Source organism: Schistocerca americana, chromosome 8 (assembly GCF_021461395.2).
Source record: "Schistocerca americana isolate TAMUIC-IGC-003095 chromosome 8, iqSchAmer2.1, whole genome shotgun sequence".
NCBI classification, from domain to species: Eukaryota; Metazoa; Arthropoda; class Insecta; order Orthoptera; family Acrididae; genus Schistocerca; species Schistocerca americana.
Genome location: NC_060126.1, coordinates 269,556,430 through 269,566,653, shown reverse-complemented (window position 1 = coordinate 269,566,653; position 10,224 = coordinate 269,556,430). Strand labels below are relative to the sequence as shown.

Genomic DNA, 10,224 nt, shown 5'->3' with positions numbered 1-10,224 from the left:
TAAATATGAAATACCCAGCTGTGGAAGTTAACAGTAGACAAATGATTACCAGAAAAATAAGTTATTAAAATGGTGTGATAATTTAGGTCCTGGGTGAAATACAAATAATGGAAGGAGGAAAGTAAACAATTCCTGATACACAGTAGGTACTGACTGGCATATAAATATATAAACAACTGAAAACTTGGCTAACAACTAAAACAGAACAGGACACCCCCCCCCCCCCCCCCACACACACACACACGCGATAATGAAACTGCAGTTTGGCTGTCTCGTGTGTGTGTGTGTGTGTGTGTGTGTGTGTGTGTGTGTGTGTGTGTGTGTGTGTGTTTTTCTGCCCTCTCATTTTCCTGTGTTAATTACCTTTGAAGGCATTGTCAAAAGCTCAAGCACATAAACAAAATTGAAAATGTTGCTATGAACCACTTAGTTATAAAGTGAGTTTACCATTTTGACAGTATCCACAGCATAGGTGTCAACCTTGAGAAGTGGCAAATATGGAGGGATGGGAGGGGAGGTAAAAACTGTTGCAGATAGTAACTTTACTTTCTGTTATCATAATTTACTTTTTTAATTGCTTTATTCAGTTTTTAACTACACAGATGGTGAACATTACACTGTAAAACATTCAGGTAAAAATGCTACAAAAATATCAGTCCTCTTCACATGCGGATCAAATATTGATACATATCTGTTTGCCTGTGACATACCTTTAAAATAATGTAAATCTAATAAATTACTGAATTAAATTGCGTACAGAAAATTTTACTTGGCTAAAACTGTTTTTCATCTAACTGCTCAAACCAAGACAATATTAACAGAAAATTTAAAGAAAACATTGGCATCCTTAATTTATTTAATCTTTTTGGCAGAATAGTCAAAAACCCAGTATTCATTTACAAATTATTCCAAAATCTGTAGTTTTAAATGACAGTTACACCATACTGGATATTCTGATTTTCAGAAAAGTAATATTTCTAATAAGACCACGTGACAATAAGCAATCAATGCTTTTAAACTTAACACACAATATTTTACACAGAATCAAACATCTTAAACATCTGTGATATCATATCATCATACAAATTGTTTGCATCAAACAAAGTGCAAGAATAACAGCGTGTACAGGAAGCTTTTCCATCAGATTTAAAACTGATAAACATCTTACAATTTTGTTGAAACTGCTTTTACATCTACACCACTGACACTGTAATCTTATGTTTACATAAATCTCTCGTTTTAGAATACATAACTTCAAAAGTGTATGTGAAAAGTGAGCTCCATGCTGTTTTAATTTTCAGCAAATCAGGTGACACTTTCAGTCATTTCATGTAAAATTCAAACAAATATTAAGTGTGAGAAACCACACTGCATGTATAAAATCAGCAAAGGACTCGGGCATTATATTCAGTCTTAAATGATGAATTGTATATTCTTACATAGCTGCAGTTCCAATGCCTATTACTGAGACTGGAGGACTAAGCATATGGAACAACTATATAAAAGTGCTAAAGTAATATAACAAGATGTACATATAAAAATAGTAACAATACCATTCGTCATCCTTCGTATAGGAGGTATATCACATATTTTATTAGGTGCAGTAATAGGAAATTTAAAACTTGTACTTGAAGTTAACTTTCATCAAATACTGAATGTTTACTTGCCCAACATCATATACAATGTATCTGAAAAGTTGTTAAGGAAGAAAATAATAAACAGCAATTGCAATCTACTATACTACACAGGACTTACAAATGGTAGGAGATAAATGGCTTTAAGTACTTTTTGGCATCAATGTGTTACAACGTTATTGTTTTTCAAGAATTTTCTTTCCTTCATTTGCACTCTACACCTGGCACATGAGCTTCCCACCATTATTTGTAGCACTAACTGGTAAGGCGAATTTGGTATGGTCAAGTTTCTGGCACTATATATTACTATGGGGGTTTCGAAGAAATGGACAGACTAATGCGTATACAACCAATGTTCATATTCTGAAAAGACTGTATAATGAGTCATCCTGCTCTAACATCACATTTTTTTATATAGAAATAACCAATACTATGTATACTATCGATTCTTGCATAGGTTGAAGTTATCTCAGCTGTTTCACTTAAAGAATTCATATGATTTTGTATATGATGTATATTTCAGGCTAAAATGTATAAAAAAGAAATTAATGTGTGACAATCGGAAGAATTAAAAATATTCTTTTAAAAATGTTTGAAATTACAAAATTTGTGGCATACTTAATTCATATTATTAATTGCACAATCTAATGCTAATTATTAAATTCTAAATTGATTAACAAAATAATGATATACTATAGTGAAGATTATTCTTTGGTAAAGAAAATCTGTAAACTCTTTGGAATAATGTACTGCAGAATGTAGGTAGTGGTGAGCATGCCTCTGATGGAAGTAGACTTTACCTAAGTTTGTCACCAACAATGTAATTTTTTTTAATGTGGAAAACGTAAAAACGGTGTGATGTTGAAAGATGTGACAAAGAATAAAATTCAAGAACAATACAAGCAAATCTTCTTCAGTTATTTAGTCATCACGAACCTACAAAATTGAAATTTCAGCTGCAAGAATGTACTAGACAAGACTTTGAGCCATAGACAACAACAACCAGAAAATGATGAGTAAAAAGTTATTTTTTTGTATATCTTACGCCTCTTGGAGCTTACAAAATTTGCGCAAAGAGAGAGAATTTTAATAGTGATGTGTGGGAGGGTAAGATTACAACTGGCAAAATGGACATCAAAATGTAGGCAGCAGTCTTCTCAAGGTCCATTCATCTTTACATTAGGTTTCATACTTCGGTAAATCCTTCATCCCACCATTATTTCCATAACACAACAGATTTTGCACCTATTCTGTCTTCACATGACATAAATCTGTGGCTAAAAGCATCAAAAGTTTTAAGCTTTTCAACTGCAATGAGAGATTCACTATTCATCTTAAGTGTTTCCAAGTTACATGATTTGTCCAGTTGTGGCATCTTGCCATTTTTTAACCCATTCATTGACTTCATTTCTAATACAAGTAAGTCCTTTGCATATATAGAATGGGAACAACTATCAAATATCTCTTCTTACAATGACAAATGCACTTTGACAACTGTGTCTCATCCCTGTAACTCTTCATATTTTAGTGAAAGCGTCTTCAGGAGGGCTACCCTCCTGTAATAATTTGTCAGGTAAGATGCTACTATTATCAACCAGCCCACTGGGTTTGTTTTTACTTGATAATGCAAGATCCAAGGACATCTCACAGGCAGTTAAGAATTTTAACTCTGCCATGTTCGTTTATACATGAACAAGCCTAATACAGCTAAGGTGTGCCAGGTACCTCAGATGGTCCTCACTAATTACTTTTTCTTCTTATAGCAATCCACAGCATCATCATGTTACCACAACTTTCAGGCCTTTTTTTTTTTTTTTTTTTTTTTTTTTTTTTTTTTTTTCGCAGAAGTTTGTACCATCTTCATTACTTCACCAGTTACACTGAGATTGCCATCCTACGAAAGACAACACTGCAGGGTGGTTACATGAGTTATGACCACAGATTATAACTGCAGAACACGGGTGACACTCACCAGCCCTCCACTCAAGCTTCCTGTGTCTGCCAAACAAACTCTGCCACCAAAGACAGAACTCATTGATATGCTCACCTTTTTAGCACCACCCTGGAGGCTCATACAGAAAGGGATCTGAAGTAATGATGGTACCTGAAGAGCAATGACATCCTGATGACACCTTGAACTGGAAGAAACATATTACTGACCTGCTCAACCAATTAAGTTCAGCTACTTTTACTCTTTGTATAATTTCTAGTCTTAGAAAGAAACAGATCAACCTCCTGACATTGTTAAGAGGACAACAACTGCATTGAAAGTACTTAAGAAAACTGCTGTAACAATAAGGAAAGAACAGCACAGTGCAGATTGTGGCAAGAGTTGCACGACACGACTACATATGAGGTGCATTCAAGTTCTAAGGCCTCCGATTTTTTTCCTCCGGACTGGAAAGAGATAGAAACATGCGCATTGTTTTAAAATGAGGCCGCGTTCATTGTCAATACGTCCCAGAGATGGCAGCACCGTACAGCAGATGGAAATTTACCGCCAGCAGCGAGAATGAGAACTGTGTCAAATACTTAAAATGGTGACATTTTCCTTACTTGAACAGCGTGCAACCATTTGTTTTCTGGATTTGCGTGGTGTGAAACCAATTGAAATTCATCGACAGTTGAAGGAGACATGTGGTGATAGAGTTATGGATGTGTCGAAAGTGCGTTCGTGGGCGACAGTTAAGGAAGGCAGAACATCGTGTGACAACAAACCGAAACAACCTCGGGCTCGCACAAGCCGGTCTGACGACACGATCGAGAAAGTGGAGAGAATTGTTTTGGGGGATCGCCGAATGACTGTTGAACAGATCGCCTCCAGAGTTGGCATTTCTGTGGGTTCTGTGCACACAATCCTGCATGACGACCTGAAAATGCGAAAAGTGTCATCCAGGTGGGTGCCACGAATGCTGACGGACGACCACATGGCTGCCCGTGTGGCATGTTGGCAAGCAATGTTGACGCGCAACGACAGCATGAATGGGACTTTCTTTTCATCGGTTGTGACAATGGATGAGACGTGGGTGCCATTTTTCAATCCAGAAACAAAGCGCCAGTCAGCTCAATGAAAGCACACAGATTCACCGCCACGAAAAAAATTTCGGGTAACCGCCAGTGCTGAAAAAATGATGGTGTCCATGTTCTTGGACAGCGAGGGCGTAATCCTTACCCATTGCCTTCTAAAGGGCACTACGGTAACAGGTGCATCCTACGAAAATGTTTTGAAGAACAAATCCCTTCCTGCACTGCAACAAAAACGTCCGGGAAGGGCTGTGCGTGTGCTGTTTCACCAAGACAATGCACCCGCACATCGAGCTAGCGTTACGCAACAGTTTCTTCGTGATAACAACTGAAGTGATTCCCCATGCTCCCTACTCACCTGACCTGGCTCCTAGTGACTTTTGGCTTTTTCCAACAATGAAAGACACTCTCCGTGGCCGCACATTCACCAGCCGTGCTGCTATTGCCTCAGCGATTTTCCAGTGGTCAAAACAGGCTCCTAAAGAAGCCTTCGCCGCTGCTATGGAATCATGGCATCAGCGTTGTGAAAAATGTGTACGTCTGCAGGGCGATTACGTCGAGAAGTAACGCCAGTTTCATCGATTTCGGGTGAGTAGTTAATTAGAAAAAAAAAAAATCGGAGGTCTTAGAACTTGAATGCACCTCGTACAGCAGGAAACAGATGGCCAAGGAAGAAGACAGCAGTGATGATATCGAGAAGGACTACTTGTTATCATATATACAGGCAGTCAAGACAGCCCATCCTAAGTAAACCCAGAATGAATAAATGTATGCAAGTACAGTTTTCACCATGTTATGGTGGAAAATATGGTGAATTCCCTGACATTCACAAGAAATTTTTAACATTTATAGTCACCGAATTACGACACCAAGTGTTTTTGTCTAATGGAACTATATACTTTTTTTTGTGGCATTTGAAAGACACTTCCACGAGAATTTCAATGACATAACATGTACGAGTTGTGTTCAAAAATACAGACCAGAAAAATTCGCGTTTTGTGAGAAATGTGAAATAGATGTGAATTCTGTATCATAATGAAAACACAGAATTACTTAATAGACACTGTTTCACAACTAATTGTATCCAGATGAGCTATTTATCAGAGATAGTTTGAAATGGCTATTTTCTGCATACAATATCAAAAATGTAAGCCGTTACTGGCATTGTCCATCATCTGGCAAAGCTCAATTTGGAAAGATAATGCGCGCAAGAACCTATTTGCAAAATAAAGTGTACGAATGCAACAATGTATCACTGTGCTCAATGATCTGGTGCAATGTCAACTGTAGAATGGTCTGTTGAAAATACACATTACTTAACTCAAGTTAGCACTTGGCCATGGGACCTATCATTCTATAAGAAAGAAACACGTATGTCTGTTTGTTAGCTAAAGCTTGAAAGATGGTATAATGTGGACAGTTTTAATGTGGCAAGTTAGGTGGCGGATGTTTTGAACTCTAGCTGCATCAAATACTGCTTGAGGTTGGGTCTGAACTGTGTCTGCTAACTTCAACAAGAAATTATGCAGTAGCCATCCCTGAATGCTTTGTGTTGTGTGTTGCTCATTGTTTTCTTTTCTTCTTTTGAAATAAGTGAAGTGACTAATCCTGGTCCATCACGGATTTTGATTACGACCCATACAACACTAGAAGAAATCAGCGATCCCTGTGACAGTGTCAGTTCTGCTGCAGGTTGCTGCCCAGATAAATGGAGGCAGGATTTGTTTCCCCGCAATGGTATTCATCTCTCTGGTTTTATTCGTCTGTTCATATAGCTCCATCCCCTTTTGTTTGCGGGAAAGATTTTTTATTTTTTGACGCAATGGAGATTCCCCTGGCAGACACATCATGTACGCTATGCATGCATTCAAAAATCAACTCATGGTTCGGTCAGAAATCAACATAGAATGTGTTCCAAATAATATGAGTAGTCGATACACCAATGTGCGCAGGATGATAGGTGCTCTGTGAAACAAGGTTTTTCCTTCAAGAACATGAATTTGGCACCCCCTGAAATGCCACTTGGGGCAGATAGCCTGATTTGGCCCTCCCATAGATCCAGGCATGGTCAACATTGCTGTTCAGGACGTGCATATGTAAAGGTCTGGCCAGCCAAAAAATTCAAGTCCAGCTACCAGCAATGCTGTGTTGCAACATTTTATTAGGTCACCTCAAGAATCTGTGAAGCAGGGTGCACGTGAAAGCGAGGTTAAGTTAATCAAATGCATGACATATTCTGTAGGCTGCAAAGTGGAAAGTGTGCACTCTGTGATTATTGCATACCACAAACAAAGACAACCCAGATAAATGATGAGTACTGCAAATGGTCTGAAGGCACGCTACACGAGGATGAATAGTTTGCAGGGATAGTTATCTGGACCAATGGGGCGCACTTCAAACTGAACATCACTGTAAACCATCACAACTGCGAGTACTGAGCTTCTGAAAATCCTCTCATTCACATAGACAAACGGGTTAATCTACCAGGTGTTAATGTGTGATGTGGTCTGTCATTGCTGGTTGTTTTTCAAGGAGTTCCTTGCATGGTGGGGGAGTGGCTATGTATGTAAAAAACAGTATTCTATTTGAATCCACAGATACATCACGGCACTGCACTGAACAGATATTTGAATCTTGTGCAGAGGCAGTTGAATTTAATGAAACTAAACTTCTAACTGTTGTTGTTTATAGGCCCCACAACTCTGACTTCAGAACATTTCTGCTCAAGTTACAGAGGGTTCTTGATTCACTTTATAGGAAGTACCAGAAATTAGTTATATGTGGTGACTTCAATATTAATTTTGCATATGATTGTGTAAGAAAAAGGATGTTGGTAGATCACAAAAATTCATATGATCTGATGCAGATTTTTTGTTTTCCTTCTTCCCAACTAGGGTGGAAGGGAACAGTAGCACAGCCAATCCAACAGCATTAGAGTATTTTATACCTTGTCAAGGAATAAGAGTGGCAGGATGTTTATAGTGCTGATAACATAGGTGATAAATATAATGCTTTCCTTAACACACTTCTCATGCTCTTCGAGAGTTGCTTCCCATTAGAACGTTCTGAAAGGGGTACTAGCAGAAATAGTCACAATCAAGCTACAGTAGCCCATTACAAACAGTATTGTAAGGTGCTTAAAAATGTTATTAGGAAGACAAAGAAAATGTGGTATGCAAATAGAATAGCTAATTCACAGAATAAAATTAAAACCATAAGGAAGTGTCTGGTCAGCAGCACAAGGTCGACGATATGAAGTCAGTTCTAATAAAAATATTTCTGTTACTTATAAATCAGATATAAGTACAGTATTTAACAATCATTATCTGAGCACTGCTGGTGATTTAATAAAACTTTAGTATCTACAGGGAATCATATAACTTCTTTGTCAAATGCCTTTCCAAGGCTGATGTCTGAAATACTCTTCTGTGATGCATATAAGGGAAATATTGAGTCAATAACTAAATCACTGAAGACTCTCATAGATATGATGGAGTGCCTAGCAGAACATTAAAGTACTGTGCTGCACATGTTAGCCCTGTATTTAGCCATATTTGTAATTTTTTCTTTAGCTATGGTCAGTTTCCTGAATGATTAAAGTACTCAGTAGTAAAGCCACTTTATAAAAAGGGAGACAGGGATAATGTAGATAATTTTAGACCTATTACTATACCATCAGTATTTGCTAAGGTTATTGAAAAGGCAGTGTATGTAAGGATAATTGATCATTTGGTATTGCACGATTTGCTATCAAATGTACATTTCGGCTTTAGAAGTCTTTCAACAACTGAAAATGCTATATTCTCTTTTCTCTGTGAGGTACTGGAAGGGGTGAACAAAATGTTTTGAATGCTATGCATATTTTTTGATTTAACTAAGGTGTTCGAGTGTGTTGATCACAAAATATTGCTCCAGAAGATGGACCATTACGGAATACGGGGAGTAGCTCACAATTGGTTCATCTCTTACTTTAGCAACAGACAGCAAAATGTCATTATTCACAATGTTGAGAATGGCTGTGGTGTGGGGTCTGAGTGGGGTACAGTCAAGCAGGGGGTGGCCCAGGGATCAGTGTTGGGGCCACTCCTGTTCCTTATTTATATAAATGATATGCCCTCTAATATTATGGGTAACTAAAGTATTTCTGTTTGGTGATGACACTAGCTTAGTAGTAAAGGATGTTATGTGCAACATTGGCTCGGTTTTGAATAGTGCAGTTCATGACCTAAGTTCATGGCTTGTAGAAAATAAACTAATGCTAAATCACAGTAAGACTCAGTTTTTACAATTCAACAAAACCTGCATTTGGATCCGACTTCCTTAACTCTTGTGCACAAAAGTGTGCAGTATACTGCTGCATCCATTTTCAATAAGCTACCACTCTAATTCAAAAATCTTAGCAGTAATCCATGCTCTTTGAAATTGAAAATGACCCTCATGAGTCACTTTCTATTCCATCAAGGAGTTCCTTGAAAAATTAAGCTGATTCTTGTTATATTGTTAACTGATTTTACTTAAACTTATGGACTAACTTTTTTCAGACTCGTAAACATTTTATTATATCTGATATTACTTTTATGTTGTAATTACATGTACTGACACGTTCCATGACTTTGGAGATTTGCTCCTCAATTTGGTCCTACGAAACTTTTCGTGTAAATAAATAAATAAACTTGCACAGTTTACCATAACTGGTGTATCTTGATATGCTGCAAACACTGATCTTACCTGCCGTCCGAGAGGTGTCTGGAAATGAAAGATTTTACCCACACCAAGATGGCGCTCCGTCTCACAACCACACATAAGTCAGAGCCTACTTGGATGAAAATCTACTTGGATGATGGAAAGGTCGAAGAGGAGCTGCTGAGTACTCACCACGGTCCCCAGGCCCTACAAATATCTTCACTTCTACCTACGGTGGATTTTGAAAAATGAAGTTTATCACCAGAAGCCAGCAATGAACGAGCTATGATAAACCACTGAGGTGTCATGTGCAGCTACTGCACCAGCAACACTGACAACCATATTTCAGTCAACAGTTCAGCGGAACAGATGTCATTCGGCTGTTAATGGAAGTCACTTTGAATGCACAAAATCTTCCTACCCTTGCTCCCCTACCTCCTGCCCCGTGCAAGAATTTTATTCCATTAATATTGACTATCAAAGAGTGTCTTACATTTTTCTGGACCCCCTGTATGACTATAAGAGCATGATGTATTCCCACTTGATAGTGTGTGTAAAACACTTATCTCTACAGTATTGTATGAAATACTTACCTCTGTAGCACAGAAGATGTACCTTGAGAAATACACAACAAGTAATTATTAAAGGATTAAAACCATTACATTGCAAAGGATACTCATTGTACAACAATGAAACATTCTTCCGAGCAGTTGGGACTCCCTTCCCAACAGGGACGATGACACCATCAGATCTCAGATGCACTTCTTTTGGATTTGGCTCAGTGCGCCCCAAACCCAATGTGCTGTGTTTGCCAGGAGGAAGTTTCTCTATATAATCAGCCTGCGTTCTTTCGTACCTATAAAACATATGACCATTGGTATAC

The 10,224-nt window shown here is 38.0% G+C and overlaps 1 protein-coding gene across 1 annotated transcript in view; it reads right to left on the bottom strand.

Moving 5' to 3' along the window:
- Positions 1-561: 561 nt before the first annotated feature.
- Positions 562-10,224, bottom strand: part of LOC124545099 (poly [ADP-ribose] polymerase) — a 107,057-nt gene continuing 97,394 nt past the window's right edge. The window contains exons 18-19 of the mRNA XM_047123911.1: positions 10,018-10,197; positions 562-1,688 (exon numbers count right to left, since the gene is read on the bottom strand). Of these exons, the coding sequence (XP_046979867.1) occupies positions 1,616-1,688; positions 10,018-10,197 (253 nt within the window). The 3' untranslated portion in view covers positions 562-1,615. The remainder of the gene's footprint in view (positions 1,689-10,017; positions 10,198-10,224) is intronic.